General features: G+C 39.7%; 2 protein-coding genes across 12 annotated transcripts in view; one reads left to right on the top strand and one right to left on the bottom strand.

The window, feature by feature from the left end:
- Positions 1-19271, top strand: part of LOC114879898 (dual 3',5'-cyclic-AMP and -GMP phosphodiesterase 11-like) — a 35335-nt gene extending 16064 nt beyond the window's left edge. For 3 of the 11 annotated variants that reach the window (XM_029195287.2, XM_046286150.1, XM_029195280.2), the window contains exons 3-16: positions 12505-12748; positions 13004-13376; positions 13481-13879; positions 13956-14204; positions 14277-14387; positions 14469-14566; positions 14637-14733; positions 14832-15067; positions 15166-15265; positions 15342-15596; positions 15679-15788; positions 15867-16272; positions 16349-16432; positions 16554-19271. In XM_029195287.2, coding sequence (XP_029051120.1) covers positions 12537-12748; positions 13004-13376; positions 13481-13879; positions 13956-14204; positions 14277-14387; positions 14469-14566; positions 14637-14733; positions 14832-15067; positions 15166-15265; positions 15342-15596; positions 15679-15788; positions 15867-16272; positions 16349-16432; positions 16554-16727 — 2904 coding nt within the window. In that variant the 5' untranslated portion in view covers positions 12505-12536 and the 3' untranslated portion in view covers positions 16728-19271. Of the gene's footprint in view, positions 1-593; positions 2398-12501; positions 12749-13003; positions 13377-13480; positions 13880-13955; positions 14205-14276; positions 14388-14468; positions 14567-14636; positions 14734-14831; positions 15068-15165; positions 15266-15341; positions 15597-15678; positions 15789-15866; positions 16273-16348; positions 16433-16553 lie in introns of those variants that run through there. The other 8 variants (XR_003790000.2, XM_029195279.2, XM_029195286.2 and 5 more) reach the window with 8 other exon arrangements.
- Positions 19272-19745: 474 nt separating this feature from the next.
- LOC114879912 (PDZ and LIM domain protein Zasp-like) lies at positions 19746-20961 on the bottom strand. The gene is made up of 3 exons (XM_029195319.2): positions 20730-20961; positions 20521-20646; positions 19746-20002 (listed from the first exon to the last, which is right to left on the bottom strand). The coding sequence occupies exons 2-3, from the start codon at positions 20617-20619 to the stop codon at positions 19817-19819; spliced, it is 285 nt and encodes a 94-aa protein (XP_029051152.1). The 5' UTR covers positions 20620-20646; positions 20730-20961; the 3' UTR covers positions 19746-19816.
- Between the last annotated feature and the right edge of the window lie 41 nt (positions 20962-21002).

The following is a 21002-nucleotide window of genomic DNA, read 5'->3' as shown; positions in this document are numbered from 1 at the left end:
GTCGCGAAAATTCATCGTTATAAATGGTTTTCCCTTCGATAACAACATTAAATTATAGTTAACTTCTTTAACCTCTCGTTATCTTTCATTCACTTCAATTTTCTCAGATTTCTTTTGCACTGCAATGCAGAGTAAACAGAGGGGGGGGGGAAATAATTAAATTTATCAAACGATACTATCAAAAATAATCAAGATTTAATTAAACAAAAAATCAACGTGTACAGGAAATCACCTAAATGTAATTCCTCTTATCAGTTAAAGATTAGCAAATCTTTCAAGATTTTGATTTCCTTTCTTTTTTTTTTTATCGATTACACTGGAATACCCCTTTAATTCTTGCTTTCTTATCCTTTTGCAGTGCTCGTAGCTTCTCTAAAATCAGTCTTCCTTTCTTCTCGCTAACTGTGAAATTCTCTCTCCTTCGGCTCACCCTACCCTCACCCCTCTCTCCGCACCCTTTCACTCTGTCTCTCTCTGTCGGTCGTTTTGGCGGAATCGTTGTATCTCATTTTATCCAATCACGTCTGTCCCTCCCTCTCTGGTGGGTCGTTTCGAGCCCGCGCCGCGCCGCGAGTGACTCGATTCGACTCGGCTCGGCACAGCAGTCGCGGTTCAACTCTCGTGTGGCAAGCGTCAGGCGTGCGAAAAGCGCGTTAAGCGCATTATTCATACGCGACCAGAACAAAATTAATGTTGTTTTTTTTTTTCTTTTCCCCCTTGTAACGGTCACTCGAGTGACCATTGTTGGTCTGTTTAAAAGAATTCGTGAAATTTTCATTACGGTGAGATAGAAATTTCAACGAAAAGAGAGTGCGCTCCGCGTGTGGAACGTAAACGTTACCGTGCGAGCGATATCAAATGAAAAAGGAGCGTTTAACGTTCACAGAAAGAGTACGGTCTTTTAAAAGATCGAGGCGATTTCGTAAGGAGAGTAACCGGTGTGTAAGAAGACGAAGTCGGAGTTTTTTGAATCGGAGATCGAAGTCTGACGAAAGAACAAGTGAAAACGTAAACAAGTTGTGCGCGTGCATCACGACATGTACGTCATCTGTGCTCGTTTGTGAACGGCAAGTGTTCTCCGGATATCGTTGACATCCATCGATCATTCGTCTTCGAATTTCATAGTGTAACGAATCCCATCGAGAATTGAAAAGTAAAGTGAACAACCGGATTGTTCGATTTTCAAGAATAATGAAAATTATTTAAACGGTAAAATAATGCTGATATCGTCGTACGATGAAGAATTGAAACCTTGAAGTAAGTCGTACGAGATTGGAGCGGGAAGTTGCGGTAAAAGCATACGCAGTTGTTCGCCGTATATATTAATCAGCTGTTCCTTCAACGAACCGTGCGCGCTGCACCGATTCCGACTCCGATTGATCCAATCGAACCGCTCGGCGTAATCGAAAGATCGTGAAACGATGCGGTAGACGGGTACGATATCAAATCGAAGGGAACAGCAACAAATACCGGTCGTTCACCTAACCGTGCAGACGAGAACCAGTCTCTCGTTCGTTTACCGTCCAGTGTTAACAATTAGTGCCACGTCTTCGAGCGATCGGTTCGATCGATCACTGAACATCCTTTACGACTAATTCTAAGCGTTCGTCCGTCACGAAATGATCCGCGTGAAATCGGACGCGTTGCGTTTGGCTTTTCCGTTGTTGGCGATAGTTTGAAGGAAAAAGAGGTTGTCCCAGTGTTTTTCGAGCACGACCACGTGGGTGAGTATCGGAACGAATTTGCTCCGAAAGTTCGGTTCGTTACGTGGGAGCTATTACACGAGAGGAGAGTAGCGGCGAGTTCAGTCATCGTACGAATTCCAGCGCGGCGGAAGTGACGATACTCGCCGCTTCCTCGAACTTGTGTCTGTGAAACACGCGTGGGGCGTGTGGTTGCGCGTGTGCTGCGTCCGGAGCCCGGACGTCGTCGTCGGGCCGCGCACAGCCTCGAATCGGACACGGACAAACAGAAGAGAAGAGAAGAGAAGAGAAGAGAAGAGAAGAGAAGAGAAGAGAACGGAACGAAACGGAACGGGTCGCTGGTGGAGGGTAACGGTGACCAATAGAAAAAGAAAAAGTGTATCAAGGAAAGGAAGAAGGATGCAGCCGTGGCGAAGAATCGCGATCCACTACTGTTGTTGTTGCCGGAGGACGATCGAACAACGTCCTGCGAGACGCACGGTCGGTCCTTGAAGGACAACCGGCCGTTTTTCGTCTCCGGAGGATGGATTGCTCTCGAAGAAACGAGTTGTACGAGAGACGAGCAGCGGTTCGTTCTTACATGACGACCACGCTGTCTTATGAACCTGATTGTCTCACTTGGTCGAGGCGCCTCGCCACGCTCAGCGCACGATTATGCAGCTGAAGAAAGCTATGCTTAAGATTTTCGATCAATGTGAGTTGCCGATTTTGCTTTATTCCGAAATACTTTGCCTGAATACATTTTCCCAATTTTCCCGGAGGAACCTTGTAGTTTTCCTGAAATGGGCGTTCATAAGGGGATATCCCCTTAATAATCATACTTCCGATATGCCTTACTACACACGCCCATTTTCACTGCTGCTGCTAACACCATGTCACTATGGTCAGACGATGCCACATTGGCGCGAAGATAACGTACTCTTTGAAATTCATTAAATTATTCCTACACGTCATCCTAATGAAAATTGACGTACGTATATCTATCTTCTGCTTGTGAGATTAGAAAAAGAAAAAAGGAAGGAAATGTTAAACGCAGTTGTTTCCGTAATCTCAGAGACACAACAACAAAGCACTATGACAGTGATGTCATCGACTGTCCGATATCAGTTTTAATGCGTTTTTATCTATGTTCCGCCATGTTTTCATTGTTCGATGCAGTGGAACAATCATTCATGAATGAAACGTATTTCAACGTATACGTATGTTTTGATTCGTTATAAATTGCTTCCTTGATCAGAATATGGTGGATGTATGAAACGTTTTTTTCCTGTTTATCGTTGCACACTTGAAAGCTGATAAATCTTTTTTTTACTCTTTATTAACAAAAATTTAATTGTTCGTCGGTCTGATTTTTTACCGCAAACAGCGCTCCTTTCGAATACACGAAACTTTTCCATCGAGAAGACGCGCCACGTCTGACACCCGAGTTGCTTTCTTTTTCTACTAGAAACGTTGTTCGCTGTTTCTCTACGAAGCGGATCTGATTTATTACCCGTACGATTGCACCGTGCTATTGATAACGGTGCTCGTTGACAATTACGTCGCACGACGTACGCTCTTTCGTGTCTCTACTTTTTTTTTTTTATTCCTTTCCACGGTGTACGCACCAAGCTGGGTCCATACTAATGAACATTTACGTTGTTCGTTGCATTCGATGCTAATTTTTCTGCGTTGACAAATTTATGTCGGCATGGACGCACAACATGCAGCCGCTTGCAATAAAGGCGCGCAGCGTACGGGTTCTTGTACCAAAAGGCGCGTGCACACGCGTGATCGTAGGTAGCTGCATGCGTGCGTAACGTGATTCCTTCATAGACAGCATGGACCCCATTGGTAGCCCCCAGATCGTAATAGCGTAATAGCTCGACAGATTACCAGAAGGTATCGTAAAAATCCATATTCCCTTCGCGATAACTCGCTCCCCACCCCCTATTCGTGCCACCAGATAAATCTCTCCGGTGTGTGTGTAGATTTCGCAGCTGACAAACCTCACGAGCAGGATTGACGAATTGTTCGACAATCGTCTTTGGCATTCAAAATTCGTTGAACGAACGACCGACCGACCTTACATTGTACCATAAGTTTATCAACGTCGCTGTTGCAAGGAAAGTTTGAAAAATTATTTCATTAAATTAAATTGAAATGGTTGAAATAGTAGGATGCGAGAAAAGAGTGATAAAGTGTAGTTGGATAGGTTTGAACGAGTTCTAAGCAACATTAGTGTTGTAGAAATAAAATCATAATTGGATTCCTGTATCTCTGTAATTACAGCAATGACTCTTTCTGGATTCGCTGCTGCCCCAGAATGTGTACCTTAAATACAGCGTATCATTTTTTACCCTGGTTCTACTTTCTAGGTAACGGTACGATTTCTATTCGCGGTGTCCACTTGTCGGTACAACCGACACTTTTTACACGCGACATTGCGAAACGAGGCATCGTCGTTTGCTGACGAAAAGCAAAAGATATAATCATTCGTTTCCAACTTATTCGTTTGAGGATGATTTTGGAAATTTTCAACTTTTTTACCCATCTTTCTTGAATTTTTTATCGTTTCAATATAAGGATTCAAGTCAGATCAGAGGATCGGCACGTGTGGATGGATAGTTGACCGAGTACTTGCGAGAAAATCGGTTTAGGTGGCGCGGATGTCCCTCTAGCGGTGACAGCGGAAAGTAGCGGCACAACATAAACGGAGGACTTGGTGCTTCTCGTAATCGGTGTCGTTACGCAATGCTATAACGACAGTTACCTTGGCCAATGCAAATACGCGTCGTTATTCGCCTAGAACGCTTGCTATCACGACACCCAATCACGTGTGACTGTGAAACGTAACTTTACAAACTTCAGACACGTTGCACGTTACGCATCTTCGTTTTATGTTACATATTGGTGATCATTCGAACGAACGTGGTACAGAAAACAATTTAGACATTCTCATTACACGTATCTTCTATCTTACCTGTTACGTTCGAGAATGTTTGATAATGTGACATTTGTTTCCAATCTTGGAAACATAAAACAAACTTATCACAACGTTTATCAATATTTTTAAACATTGTAATATGCAAAACATTCGGTATCTTGAAATACAGATAAAAGAAGAAAGACGTGTATCATTAAAGAAAAAAAAAATTATATTTACAGGCTTCTGAAATTATTGTTGATTCAAGCATGATTCACAATGAAAGGTCTGAAATTGAAAGCTTTATAACAATTACCACCATGATTGAAAAGGCTCAAGACCTACATCGTCTGCTAAAAAAAGAAAAGTCAAAGAAAAGTTATACCAGAGATAAGGTTGGATTATATAGGCCATTATCCTAAAAAAAATGATATTAAATAATCCCCCAAGGTATCGTAAAAAGTAGTGGTAAAATACGAACCTTGTATACGTACATGTGATGTACCCTGAGTGTATGAAATCCTTTTATGAATAGATAACCTCAAGGATACTTGATACTTCCATCGAATCACATGAAAAATAGGTCAATTTCGTGGTCTTATTTGAAGATATATATATTCCAAGATATTCGAAATTGCTGATACAAGCGAAATGTTAAAATTCATACGAAAAAGATGCAATTTTATACAATGTCTGTCGTCGGGTGCAAGAAAATTTGAAACTTTAATCCCTCGTCGTTGAATACACTTATTTTCGCGGAGTCTTCCCAATAAACTGGAAACTTTCCAACTAGTTTGTGATTCCAAGTTGTGACTCATCCACGGAAATTGTCGGCTAAAAATTCTGTACACGCAGATCGGTTTGTGTTCTGCAGGTGATACGATATTGAAGAATGGCCGGTGAAGGACAATAAATAAGCGGGAATAGGATTCAAACGAGTTCAGAATTTTTATATCATTCTTTGTTTATCCTTTGATATGTTCCAGTGAAAAATGAAAATTCTTGTATATTTATCATATTTTCGATCTACGTTTAAATTTCATTTATTTATTTATCTTGCTATAAAATGCAAGCGGTTTCACTCGCAATCTTTCCCAGCTGTTAATTATAGCAGGATCTTGTTGGCGAATGGAACTTTGGTCTGGGAATTTTCGAAGGAAAGGAAAATTCCTATAGAGGATATCAAGGTGAAAATGACATTATCTTGGATAGAGAGAGAGAGAGAGAGAAAGAGAATCGTTGATTTGGGTTAAATGGGAAAGCGTGGTTGTGCTTGCAAGCTTTTACTCGCAGCTTACTCACACACATGACTATCGGCTGAGTTTAATATAGCCGCGTGTCATGCCGCGTTCTCTTCTTGCATACCGAAAGTGGACCTCGAAGACGAGAGCTGCCACAGCTCCTCCTGGCTTTTGCTGCTTCCTCTGTGCTACGTGAACGCGTTTATTTTCCTTTGTCGACTTATTCTGCCTTCCTAGACGATTCGTCCACGTCAAATTAGAAAATGTACCGTCTTACATATTTATTTTACGTGATTAGGTATTACACCGGTGATAATCAGACATTAAGTACAGCTCTGATAAACACCATTTTTCATGGAGAGACCTGATTTCATCGCGAGTGTACAGACTTAGTTTTTTTATTTTTTATTTCATCGTCACTGGTAGACGGAATTGTTGAACTAGAATGGCAGTGATTTCATTGAAGCTTCATCTATAAGTGGGTCAACTTCATCTTGGATGCTATGCACGTGATATTAGCTGAATCAAAAAATACGTCAATACATGTTGAACGCTTGTAGAAAATTAAGTAGCGACACTTTTTGGCATGAAAAAATGTTGGTGTTTAATCATACTCGAAATTTCTCGTCCTCGATCATTTATTTTTTTATAATGAATGTTTGAAAATGTCTGATACAGGCTGTGTATATGTACAATTGGGTCGTTGATTTTTTTTTTTTAATAAGGGCAACGATGAAACAGATATTTTTCTTAGGAGGCTGATTTTAATCTTCGAAACAATACAAATCTCCGAAAAAGATAAGAACGATGACGTTAATATCTCTTACGCAAGCAAAAGCTAAAAACGGGAAAGCTGAATGGTCTAAAAAACAATTTAAAAATCACAACGCATGCAACATGTTTTGGGTATAATGTCCTTTATTTCGTCAAGGTATATTTTGAAACGATCAGAATTTAAAGAATTGTCATCAGAACATTGGACAAAAGAGGTTCAGAATAATTGATGCATTTATTTTGCACAGTTCTACGTCACGCAACAATTACGAGTTCTATGACGACAGAATAAATAATGAGAAACCGAAAGTATTTTCTGAAACTATTGCATTCTTGAGATACCGAATATGGGGCTTGGCCCACTCATAAAAAATCATTAAAACAAAAAAAAAGGAAAATAAAGATAAATATTTCGTACGAAATGCGATACCGGACACTTGACACCATTCTAAGTAAATACGATAATTCTGAAATTTCATATTTCTCCAAAGTTTAACTTTCGAGCGAAGGGGTTGCTTTCCCCTAGATCGAGATTTTCCCTAGGGAAGCTTGATTTTATCGCGAGTGTACGCGAATGATAAGAGCACCGTTTACTTGGTTTTCGGTTCGCGTTAAACCGAGCGTCGTCGACGAATGCGGTGCCGTTATGTTTCTTACCGCGGCTATGCCTTTTTTCTTTTTCTGCTCATGTAATCGTGAGCTGTCCGACAGAAGAGTTATCACAACAGTCTACCGGTGATCCGGAGCGGCGTCGTCGCGAACTTACAGAAATGTGGCGCCAACTCATAGTTCATATTTACATTAGGGTGAAAGAAGAGAAAAAATGACCGCTCTGACTATCTTGAGCTCTACCATCCTCGCTCCGTCATTCTAACGTAGAATTATCGTTCTATTTTGAATTGAGAAAAAAAATTGTATCGAACAGGTAACTGAAAAGTGAAAGAAGAGTGTAAAAGACAGTTTGTCAATCGGCGACGCGTTATCGCGGACCGATGGTCTGAGCCACGCGAACAGACGCGTTCTTCTCGAATCGTCTCGATTTGCTTCACGCCCCACCGTATTAGCCGGCTGTCGTAAACGTATATGTACGAACGTAGAGAACGAATCACAGGAGGAGAGCGATTATGGTAGCCGGTAGCTCGGCAGCTGCCCAGCTGGCTACCAATGACGTACGAAAGAGGCTTTGACGCACGGTGGCGAGCCGGAAGAGAAGAAAAAGGTGGCCAAAAGAAAAAGAGATAGGACGTATACCAACTAGAAGGTTAACGCAGAGAAACTGACAAAAAAATCAGCCTCCAAGAAAAAGAGATACGCGTAGACGCTATTAGATTATATCATATCGTGTAATGACCAATTTCGACGCATAGAAAGTCTCGCATGATTCGATGAGAGAAAAGTGGAGTAAAATAACACTTACGAGACACAGAGTTCCGAGTAGCCTTTCTGGTAAGCTCCAATTTCTAAGGATGCGGAAACGAACGTGTTCTTCTAATTGCGAATCGCGGCAAAGTCCGTAAGGATGCTCCGAAAGAGAAAAGCGGAACGAACGAACGGAGGATTTATCGCATCTCGTTCGTCGATCTCTCTTCGTGTCCGTTGGGGGCCCCTCACCTTTACTCTTTGAATTTATACGAACAGGCCACTGAAAACTTGCTTTTCGACTGGTCGCCCTCATCGTGTATCCCCTCTTTGAATGCCGGTAGCACCGGTCCTCTTCTCCTGCAAACACCACACGGTACTTCGTCGTTGTGTCAAGTTCAATGCTACCGTTTTTCGTATCTTCCCTTTCCTCTTTCGCTCCTTTTATCTCGTTCTTTTACTCCCGAAGACTCTGTCTCAATCTCGCCTTGGACACGTTCGCTTTTTCCTTTACCACCGCTCGTTCAACCATTCTTTTTACCTTATCTTAATTCGATCGATCCCCTTTTTTATCGCATTCCGAATATTATCCTTTTAATTATCATTCGTTCTAATATCAATTTGCCGGCCACCAATGATCGTGTACACGTCACGAGTGTGGCGGGTTTGAAAAAAAAAATGATAGACGATGATGATCGGAGCGCAGGAAGGAACGTGCATGTTATGAGGTAATTGATGGACCTTGCGCGGATCGAGAAAAAGAAATTCTGATAGCGAGGTTACCGCGATTACGCGGACGTCATCGGCGAGTAGGCGCACGTGAAAGAAACCGTACAGTAAGTACGATAGCACGTCAGGAAAATATGGTTGCACGAGCACGTCTGCACTTTCCTATGAAGCCAGCCAGCCAGCCAGCCAGCCAGTCGAGCAAGGCAAGCCCGATGCAAAGCGAGCTGTTGTGTGTTGGTGGAAACAGATAGGTCAGCTTGGCGCCACCAGGCCGAGCCGAGCCGAGTGAAGGCCGGTCGGTTGCATGCTCTTGTTGCAGCTTTACTGTTCTTCGATATCCGATCACCGCTACCAACCGAATCAACTCCATACACCTATTGTTATTGTCAATAAAATCAACCATCGTCGATCTATCGGCCTCCGTCACCCTTGGAACCGTGCCCCCTTCGACGATCGTTCGATCCGACGCGACCTTTCGAACCGAAGATCGTTGAAAATAATCCAAGGAGAAAGAATAGAAATTGGTTTAGAAAAATTCGAAATGATAGGAGAACAAGGTTGATATTATCGTGGAACCTTGACGGTTAATCAAATATCGCTAGTAACCGATCATTTTTCCAATGTAATTGTGTTGCCGCTGTTATTATGAAACGCAATGATTACAGAAAATTGCGTACTCGATTAGGTAATCAGATAAAGCGGTACACGAAGCGATAGATCGATCTAATCTTCGATCGATCACAGCGTTTCATTATAATTTATCGTACTTGAAACTAACCGAAATATCGAGGCTGAATTGAGAAATGATTGACTTTTTCGGTGAAACACACTCTTCAGATAATTTGTTCGTCGTTTCGAACAATTGCAAATACTACGAATCGATTTGTCTTACGAAAGTTGTACTCACGCTGACGCTAGTGTCACTTACCACTGATAGCGAGGTGATTTCCGTTTATCTTTCCATTGGCGATTACGTTTACTACGGTGGTCGACTTGTTTCTGAACTTTGCACTGAAATTCTCTGTAACGAAACTACAAGTCATCGAGAAATTAATTGTGTGGCGAGAAACGTGGTTTTTCCACGTATAAGATACTTCACTGTCGTTTCATTTTTCTTTTTTTAATCTCGCATTTTAATTAACTTTCGTGGAAGTTCTCACATGAGTATGTTTATTAATTAATGTTAGAGTTTACAGCGATTGGTCAATTCATTGGGATTTCATTTTATTATCTGTATGCTAATTTATAATTTATTTCATGCTGTGTCGTTATAATTCAATAATTATTTCTCGATTTCACTCGAGCATCGAGGTGACGTTAATCCAGTAGTCGTAGATAAATCATCGCGAACGAAGCTGGAAAATATCCACGAGTCGTTGAAGAAAAGCACAATGTAGTTGATTGCTTTTCTGTCGTTTGGTTACTGTCAAAGACAGAAAATAAACGAGCCAGCATTGCGCAGCAAACTTACGATCCTTGAGGAAGTCAAAGGCGATCGGTGTGGTCGATCCATTGCTCATTGGTACACTCACGATCAAATTTTATTACTAAAAGCAATTTAGTAAAGAAGTAATATAATTTTTAATTATTACATATTTAAAATTTAATATATGAGAAACATGAATAAATATCAGAAGTTTATACCCAAGTGGAGGTGCGCCACAGACCTATACATACTGGGTCCCCTACGTTGCATTGTCATTCTCCCCCGCGATGCTTAAGGGGTAGGGCATCATCATTTTTCCTGGGGAAGTTTGATTTGATCGCGAGTGTACACAAGATAGGTCAGCTTGGCGCCACCGAGTCAAGTCATGGCGAACGAAGGCCGTTTGCTTGCATGTTTGCTACCTTACTATTCGTCGTCATTCAACACCGGCAGCACCGTAATGCGATTGCTACTATCACCATTAGTGGTAACGGGCTTCGATTCCACGCGATCAACCGAACAATTCGACGAATCACCTCGACACGTTCGATACCATCTTGGTGCAATACCCCTTTGGCGTTTGAAATTTCAAAAGATTCACGTTGAAAATGTTAGATAATCGCAATCGTGTGAAAAGTTATAAAATTTGAAAGGATGTTTTAGAAACTGTTTAGTATCTGTCCTCAGTTTCAGTATATTCTAGTCTGGACCATTTCCAATACTATTACCGGAGACGGCTAGCAGTTATGGCGCGATAATGAGCCATACCAGTAATCGGCGTTTATTTCGAATCGTGGGAACTGTGAAATACGCTAGGTATTGGTTGTGCAACCAATTTGCTCGACTTAAATCTACTTGCCAATTTCACGTGGCAGTTAGTTTCCGCTAAATAATTTTAATGAAATTTCTAATTGCAATTATATTAATAGACCGTAAGAATCGGAGAAATGTGCTAGAATGGATACGTTGTTAAAATATTTGTAAAGGAAATATGAAGGTTCGGGCGTATCAGTGCTGGTCGGTCAAACGTGTCCTTCCTTCGGCTATATTTTGCCGGAGATTTGTCGTCTGTTAAATTACGGAAGGACGGAATAATCCCGGCACTGCCGGCATTGCCAGCCCGTTGAAACCCGTGGAAAAACACGGCCACGGCTTACCCAGTAAAATTCCTATGTGGCTGATTTGTTCGTACTGCAAAAAGTCCCATGCTAATTCAACGTTGAATGCTCGAGCTGGTAACGGACCAACTAACGCGCCTCATGATCCCTCTGTAATGTCGGTTCTTTGGATCCTGATTACAGGAGGGAGAGGATAATGATAACGTGATAGTAATCAGGATTTTTCCATCAACTTCAGTTTCGACCTATCGAGATGTACTGGAGGCGAAAGATCAAATTTTAGAACTTGAGTAGGAATTAAAATCATTTGAATTCTAACAAAATGCTCCAGTTAGAATTATTAGTATCAGAAATTGAGCATTAAAGAACACTTTACTGCACGATTCCATATTCAATTGCGTGCAGCGTTGATTTAAACAGAAAATCAAGCCTCTGTTTCCTCTTTCCGCGGATACTTGGGATTTAGCGTTCCCCAGGGAAAAGATAAAGCTCGAGGCAGAGTTGCTTGCAAGTTGTTGTTGCGTGAAATCTTTTCATCAAACTTGCCGCTTCGTTTCTCGTGAAAATGAAGACTTACGATCCTAATGGCGGTAGAAGGAAACGAGACATCTCTCTCTCTTTGTCATGCGGAATCAAGGATGCTACAATTTTTTACGCACACACTTTGCAGCTTTCTTTTATACAATTTCTCCGAGTTTCAATGCAATTTTCTTTTCTTATTTATTTGTCCTACAAATGCTCGTGGCATTATGCAAATAACAAAAGCACGTGGGTCGTTTCAAAGGTTACTGCGAATTTTCCTGGATCTCAACCCAAACATGTTTTCGACTTGCATAATTTCTTAATAAAAAATGGTGTCACTGTTGCGTATGAAAGAACAACAGACGATGCACGAGGGTCAAAGTACTCGTGATCCTTATTTTCGTTCTTTGGTTAGATGTTTTTATTATACCGTAGTCATTGTTATAAAACAATCCCGTTAAGTCTACAGAGGACGCAAGAAAAATGAACGAAGAATTTTATATTCGTTTCACGATCGATGCACTCACCTTTTCAAACATTCTGCATCGTCAGCATTTTCGTTATCGAAAAGAATGCAGAAATCATAAGACGTTAAAAAGACCGAGTAAGATTTTTATCCGATCTTTGGGAAAACGAAGATATCGAATCGTTGAGTTCCGAGAAGCCTGTGTTTCTGAAAAATTGTAAAATTTCGTATAATGACGATCGCGTTTCGTCTGTCAAGTAGGCCTGCACTTGCGGAGCATCGAAGAGCCGAGGATGACGGCGGAGACGGCAGCTCCTTGTGTGCAGGGGATGCAAGGGGTGCAGACCGTTATGTCAGGGCAGGGCACGTTGCAACAAGTGCAAGATGGAAAGTCCACCGGTGGTGGTTACTATTGTTCCACTTCTGCCGTTTACGACCCGGAATACGCCCGCATGGAAGCTTGGCTCGACGAACATCCTGATTTCGTCAGTGACTACTTTCTAAGGTTATTTTTATTATTCATTTTCCTCGGCTCACTTTTATTATTCACACGCCATCTGCTAACCTTCTTTGCTTAATATTTCATTGATTGCCTCGATTCGATTCGTTAATTGTCTATTTGTATTAATAGGAAGTCATCGATGAATACGATAGCACAACTGTCCTTTTCTATGCCACGTGGATGTTGGAGATCGATAAAACAGGCAATAAGAAAATTAATTAACGTTGAATTAAGGAGAGGGAAATTGTTTGTCGATAGGAAAGTGACGAGACAGACAGTGGACATGTGGCTGGTATCACACGCGACTCCAACATCATCGTCGAGCAGCTGCATGGAACTGTCGAGTCCGACTCATACGGGTGGTACATCGTCTTCTGGTCGGGGTGGTTCTGGTGGATCAGGCGCTACCACTCCCGTTCGAAAGATCTCGGCTCATGAATTCGAACGCGGTGGTTTGCTGAAACCGATCGTTAACACGATCGACGGGACCCCGACCTTCCTGAGCGTGTCACCCGGTGATTCCGGCCAACCGGGTGTTCAGCAGGTCGGTTCTGGAAATTCGAACAGACCTCAAAGACGATCCAGACACGAACTCAGGCATCTTGACGAAAAGGATCTCATCTTTGAATTGGTAGAATAATTTTTTTCATCGTACGATGCGTTGATTTTTCTTTTTTTTTTTCTCTTTTCGTTTGAAACGTATCTATTAAATAGAGGAATTGAATTTGATCGTAGGTTAAAGACATCTGTAACGAACTAGACGTGAGGTCGTTGTGTCACAAGATCTTGCAGAATGTGAGCACCCTGTTGCACGCGGATCGTGGCTCGCTGTTTCTCGTACAGGGCGAAAGAGGTGGTGGTTGCATGCCTTCATCGCAAAATCATGATACCTCGTCGAATAATACGAGTGGCAACGCGAACCTAAATAAAACGGGGAACGGGAACTCGGGACAACGTGGTGGCACGGGATACTCGAGGAGCAGATGCCTGGTCTCGAAGTTGTTTGATGTGTGTTCAAGGTCGACGTTACTCGAGATGGAGAAGAAAGACGAGATCAAAATTCCCTGGGGCACGGGAATTGTCGGATACGTCGCTGAAAGTGGAGAACCTGTTAACATACCAGATGCTTACAAGGTAAAGATTTATCCAAGTGTCGAAGAGAATTTTTATTAGAATACAATTCTAACGTGAATTCGTCTGCTATTTCCAGGACTCGAGGTTCAATCGTGAAATCGATGCATTAACAGGGTATAGAACAAGAGCCCTATTATGTATGCCAATAAAGGACTGTAACGGAGATGTGATCGGTGTTGCCCAAGTGATTAACAAACTCGGTGGTGAAGGACAATTCACCTCGCAAGATGAGAAAGTTTTCGCTGGTTATTTGCAATTTTGTGGAATTGGATTGAGGAATGCACAATTGTACGAAAAGAGTCAATTGGAAGTGAAAAGAAATCAGGTTAATAAATTTCTGATACAATTATTTTTACTTCGTGTCATGTGAATTTTAAAATAATCCTAATAATTATAGGTACTTTTGGATTTGGCTAGAATGATTTTCGAAGAACAGAGCACAATAGAACACATGGTGTTGCGAATATTAACGCACACCCAATCATTGATACAGTGTCAACGGGTACAGGTGAATTAATCTTCTTTTTTCTTATTTCTACTTTAGTGAGAAAAAAAAGAAGACATCTATCTGTGTATCTATTCTCTTCAGGTTCTCCTCGTGCACAAAGCATCGAAGGGTAGTTTTTCAAGGGTATTCGATTTCGAGGCGAACGATCTTACTGGCGAGGATTCCGATTCTCGCACTAGGTGAATGAAGTTTGTAATTACGTTCTTATTTTCTTTTGTTCAATTACCATCGATCATTCAATTTCCTCAGAAACCTTACATGTATTCGGTTTTGTTCATGCAGTCCATTCGAGAGTAGATTCCCTATAAATGTTGGCATCACTGGTTACGTTGCTACAACTGGTGAGGTAAGTATAAGTAGTTAAACCAGAAACGAGCTCTAATTAATATGTTTGGTTTTTCAAATAATGATTTTCATTTTTATTACGATGAATAAATCTTTTAGACGGTAAACATACCGAATGCCTACGAGGATCCAAGGTTCGACCCTTCGGTTGACGATGGTACCGGTTTTAGGCATCGTACCATACTTTGTATGCCCATCAAGAACTCATCGGGTCAGATCATCGGCGTCATTCAACTGATCAACAAGTTCAACGACCTTGCCTTTACAAAAAATGACGAGAATTTCGTCGAAGCTTTCGCTATTTTTTGTGGCATGGGCATTCATAATACGCACATGTAAATATACCAAAAAGACGCGAGCGTTGCGTTTATGAATGGTTGATTTAGCAAACAAAAATTTTCTAGTTTACGTTCATTTTTTATGATTCATTTAGGTACGAAAAAGCTGTGATAGCAATGGCCAAACAGAGCGTCACGTTAGAAGTATTGAGTTACCATGCTTCGGCATCGTTAGAAGATGCGCAAAGACTACGAGTACGTTTTCAAATTCAATTCGAGAAATTCGCAAATTAATACTTGTGTCGAGCTTCTTTATTTTATTTTATTACAGGGCTTAAGAGTGCCTTCATCAGCGAATTTTCAATTGCACGATTTTAAGTTTGACGACATTTACATGGAAGACGACGAAACATTAACAGCCTGTCTTCGCATGTTTTTGGATCTCGACTTTGTCGAACGTTTTCATATCGATTACGACGTACTTTGTCGTTGGCTTCTAAGTGTAAAGAAGAATTACAGAAATGTTACCTATCACAATTGGCGTCACGCATTTAACGTCGCTCAAATGATGTTCGCTATTTTAACTGTAAGTTCAATACACGTATTTTATCAATATCGACTGCGTATCGACCGAATAAATAATAAACAAGAAATATGTTGTTTTTCAGGCCACACAATGGTGGAAAATTTTTGGGGAGATCGAATGCCTTGCGCTGATTATCGCTTGTTTGTGTCACGATCTAGATCATCGAGGCACAAATAACTCTTTCCAAATTAAGTAAGAGAGGAAACAATAATTATTTATTTAATTTCCCAATAATTGTAATTTCATCGAATGATCTTTTTCCATTTCCAGAGCATCGTCACCGCTCGCGCAACTCTATTCGACATCGACGATGGAGCATCATCATTTTGATCAGTGTCTGATGATACTGAGTAGTCAAGGGAACCAAATCCTGTCGAATTTATCGCCTGAAGAATATTCTCGCGTGGTAAAAGTTCTCGAAGAGGCGATCCTCTCTACCGACCTAGCGGTATACTTCCGGAAAAGGGGTGCTTTCCTTAGTTTAGCCAGGGGTGGTGATTACAATTGGGCTTATAGCGATCATCGGGAACTTCTACGAGGAATGTTAATGACCGTCTGCGATCTGGCGGCTATAACGAAACCTTGGGATGTCGAGAAAAGGGTAGCAGAATTAGTCAGTAGCGAGTTCTTCGAACAAGGGGACATTGAAAGGCGGACCCTCAATATCACTCCCATTGTAGGTGCTTTCCACGCTTTCCATGCTTTCAACTATTTTATCATCATTTTATTTTTCACTGTAATTGATGTTACAGGACATTATGAATCGAGAAAAGGAAGATCAGCTACCAATTATGCAAGTTGGCTTCATCGATTCGATCTGCCTTCCTATTTACGAGGTAACTTGATTTCTATGCAGGTATAACTTACAAAGAGGAACAGTTACGCTTTTAACCCTCGACATACAAATTTTTCTACGTCTATTAAATATATTTTATTTTGTTAAATTTGTTCAAACAGGCATTTGCTTTATTATCGGATAAGTTGGAACCATTGGTCGAAGGTGTGCGTAAGAATAAACAACACTGGCTCGAGGTCGCTGAATCCAGATGTAAGATGGAAAACTGTACAAATCACGATAGGACGCCGCCGATGTCCGATGACGAAGTAGCCAGTGAGCAGGCGGACCAATAATCATTCTTACCGAAACGATAGAACATAAGTAATAATATCGGATAAATAGAAGCTAATCCATGGATTATAGTTTTTGCCTGTTTTTCGGAACAAAAGAAATCTATGGAGGCAGGTGTTCGCCATCACAGTATATTCTTTCAGCTGTGCACCTTTGTCTCGATTCTACAGGGTGTTCCTGCGACCCGCTGACAGAACCGGAAATGGAATAAATCTACCTGAGAAAGTAAGTCGGAGATGTGGAGTGAGATTTTTTCGTATTTTAAAAAATTATCACAGCGTATCCTGGTGTTGGCGGGAAGAACTAAAAATTAATATATCTTTTGCGCTCCCTATCGGCAAAATCAAAAAGCTCATTTGGTGCGCCTGATACTAGATAGCGCCACATGTTTACCGCGGTTTTTCTTTTAAAATACAAAAATTTCAATAATCCTACATTTTCGACTTACTTTTTTAGGTAGATTCACCCCTTTTTCTGAGATGCCATCAAGTCGAAAACACGCTGTATATAGGTATTACAAACATCATGAATTATAATTTATTCATTTTTATACTGATCGTTGAGAAACATTCTTGGTATTAATCATTCGTGATTGCAATTGCAGGAAGAAATAGTAAATATTTTTTTTTTTTTAATTATTGAGGAACCAATTTTGATTGTTTTCTTTGGTGTCACACAAAGTTTAAGTTTAACTCGTAACTGGTATGAGATCAAAAAATTTAATGAAGTACGTTGTTTTTAGCAGTTAGCACAACTTATACAATTAAATTTCTACTTTTTTTTTTTAAAGAAATTATTAAGATCTAATAGATTCAATCTTACCAGATACGGGTTAACAACTTGTTCCAATACTCGAACGTCTTAAAGATGGGAAGAAAGGAATATTATCATATACATGGAGGCTTGAAGGTAATTACGTTTAAGACGATCGAGGAACTTCGTCCTCTCTTTAGTAATAAAATAGATCACCCCTTAGATGCTACTCTTGTACCTGATCGTATTATACGTATACTTATTATGGCAGATCTTTGATGTTTAGAGAGGACGAAGAAGAACAAGACAAAAGCTATGAAAAATGAAAAAAAAAAAAAAGAACCACCAGAAGGAGTCACAACAAAGTCGATCTTCCTTTTGTACACGATGCTCATTACAAATTGAAGACCTGGATCATTTTCAACAGAAGCATCATTTTTTTTTGTAATAAAATTGCCTATTGTTTTAGGTGGACCTTCAAAACATTCTGCATAAAATTTGTAAAAATTATTCGAAGTTCAGAAGTGAGATATTTGAGAAGAACGTTTGATGTTCGAGTCATCTAGGTCTTCAATTAACGAAACGAATGATTCCTGAATAATTCATGTATACAGGTAAAGGAAAAAAAAAGCTCTGTCTTCTTAGAATCGCGATTTATATGAAAATTTTCTCCATTAGTGCGGAGAGAAACTCGTTCGACTATAAATCGAATCGTGTTTGTAATTTATATATAATATATTCGTGGAAAACCAAAGTGCACATTTTACACATCAAGGTTAATCGTGATCTTTATTGCTTAAATATGACAATGATTTTAATTGTCTGTTGTGCGTGCTGATTATTATATAATTAGTAGTTCAACGGGGGGATGTAATTAAAGTTTCCCCGTTGTTTATCTTGCTTATCATTAATGTTTTTTTGTAACATACATTTAGACTCGAATTATCGTTTTTTCTTCGCACAGAATCATACAGATCAAAAAAGGAAAAAAAAGATACGCCTTTAAATTCGACAGAAACATATCATTATTGATAATTTGCATAAGATGATCGTTTAAAAATATTATGATTAAGGGACGACGTGTCTTGATTCATTTGATCACGGAAAGAAAAAGATACATATGTTCGTTGAAAAGCAAACCGAAAGATATTTGTAAGTTATAAGTTACGTCATACAGTATATAACTATAGCTGTGACTTTGAATTTATAGCTATAATTGTAGCTTTAATTATAATTATAGCTATATAATTAAACCCTATAAATATCTTTCGTTGCATTTTCATCGCTGGTGTATCATATTACTTAAAAAATCAAAGTATCTTCTTGAAAGATATTTTATTTCACAAATTGTGTATGCCTACATTGATCCCAATTAATAGAATGATAGATCAGCAGTTTTGTTCGCGTGTGATTTGTTACTTATAACGATAGCTCGTATCTCTTATATGTTCCTTTATCATTGTTCGAGTGTCCTTGTATTGTATTCTTTTTTTTTTTTAAATCGTCAATAGATTCTTGTAAATTTTCATTGACTTCGTAATGGGAGAGAGGGTGTAAAAAGTATGATAAATAATAATTTTTCTGTATGACTGTCAAATCGAATGAATGATTTTTTGATTGATCGGTTGAGAATAACGGTGTTGTGTACAGTTTTTCGTGTAAATTATTGATACGACGATGTTTTAGGGTGTATGCCGTTTAATATTACGATTTAACATACGATATGAGAGTCATATATTATATCAAACAATATCTAATATATTAAAGCGAAACTAAATTATGTGATACACGTATGGTTGGTCTCTTTTATTTACCCGATGTTTTATTTCTTTTCATATTTAAAAAATTCTTTTTTACTTAAATTTTATTAGTACTATAATATCAAATATTTTGTTTGAAATTTATCCTTTCTAATTGAGATGTTTCGTAAAGTCTGTTAACAGGTTGTTGTTAAAGCCTTGATCGATCGTTGAGATAAAATTACATTAGCTGTACTTTAAAGTGTTCACTTAAGTGAGTGATGACTTATTGCCAGACCAGGTACGATCATAGTAGAGGCCGAATCAATAGTTGACAAATTGTATTTTGCAATGTGGGTCAATCGGCGATACATAACAAGATGTTGCAAGCCTATCTCGACGGACCTTGATCGCGGATGCCAGATGCATCGTGAAAATCGGCCAACTAACATAAACGCAATAAGAAAGTCCATTTCTTTCATTTAAGGAAAGAAAGGTAAAAGGAAGAAAAAGAATAGAAAAAAGTCATAAAGTTTGCGTGTCATCTTTAATCGAATGCATTTACATAATATTGTTTCGTATGAAATGGAAAAATCGTGTCATTGTGATATTACTCGTTCGAATTTCAGGTTCCTTACGACAGTCAATGTAAATTCGTCTCCGGCTTTGGCAAGTCGATCTTGGACCTCGCAGTGTCTCAAATGATGTATGTCCTCTCCGTTTAGTTTCACGACCATGTCACCTGCTTGTATACCCTGCTGATCGGCCAACCCTCCGAGTGCCACCTTGTATATTATTTAAAAAAACAAAAAAAAAAAAGAATCAAAATCTAATTTTCTGCCTCTACCATGCAAATCCTTTTATTAAAAAAACATGCAAGGAAATATTCCGCGTTTTGGATGAAAACTACCCCTATGAAAAGTTTTGAAAAATTCATTCAGCACACGGCATCGTCTCATCTACGATTCGATTAATGACTTCCTCTTTTTTTTTCAGACCGATATTGAGTCGAACCACCCACAGGATTCAGGCCGAACGAAAACGAGGTCACGCGATTTGATACGAATGCAATGGTGATAAAAGCCCCGAAAGCAGAAATCTCGAATATTTCGTCGGATCATTTTTTGGCCGGAATTCATTAAATTATCAGCACGCATTGATTTCACTTGTTATTCATTACTGGGACACATTCAAACAAGTGTGAGACTTGTATTTCGAAAATCTGTCGGACTACTTTTGAATATTCTGTTAGGATATTCTTTGCCCAACAACAATCTACTTAATATTAATTAGTATACGTTACCCTGACAACGGTTAACGGAAAACAGAAATCAGCCCCTCCTGATAATCGAATGCCCAAGCGTTGTCCGCCTTTTCGCGACAGTTTTATGTCAACGTCCATGACTATGATTAACGAGACTGATGGATGCTGAAATGAGTAAACAATTGGTATACAGAAAAAACGGGTAACCATTTCGTTACAAGTGTCTCGTATCAGGCGCAATCTGGTACCTTTTATAAAAGAACCATTCGATAAATAAACTGCCAATTACGCGAAATTATCACTATCACAGTGTTTATAACATTTCACATAAGAAAAAAAGAATCGAAAAGAATTCATAGATTTCAACTTTAAAGTCGGAAGATTAAAATTTTTAATTTCTCAATTCACTTTCTAACACTTTCAGTTTTTTTTTTTTCAGGTTCAGCCCCAAATTTTGAGGAAGAACAAGGAACTCTATTCACTCACCCTAAATTGATTGGCACTTGGAAGAATCTGTCGGA

Source organism: Osmia bicornis, chromosome 6 (assembly GCF_907164935.1).
Source record: "Osmia bicornis bicornis chromosome 6, iOsmBic2.1, whole genome shotgun sequence".
Taxonomy (NCBI): Eukaryota; Metazoa; Arthropoda; class Insecta; order Hymenoptera; family Megachilidae; genus Osmia; species Osmia bicornis.
Note: the sequence above shows the minus strand (reverse complement) of the source record. Positions and strands in the feature narration are given on the sequence as shown.

Coding starts and splice junctions, on each gene's coding strand:
- LOC114879912 (XM_029195319.2), bottom strand. CDS start 20,619: ATGGACGTTGACATAAAACTGTCGCGAAAAGGCGGACAACGCTTGGGC. Junction 20,003..20,520: donor TTCCGTTAACCGTTGTCAGG/GTAACGTATACT, acceptor ATAATATACAAG/GTGGCACTCGGAGGGTTGGC.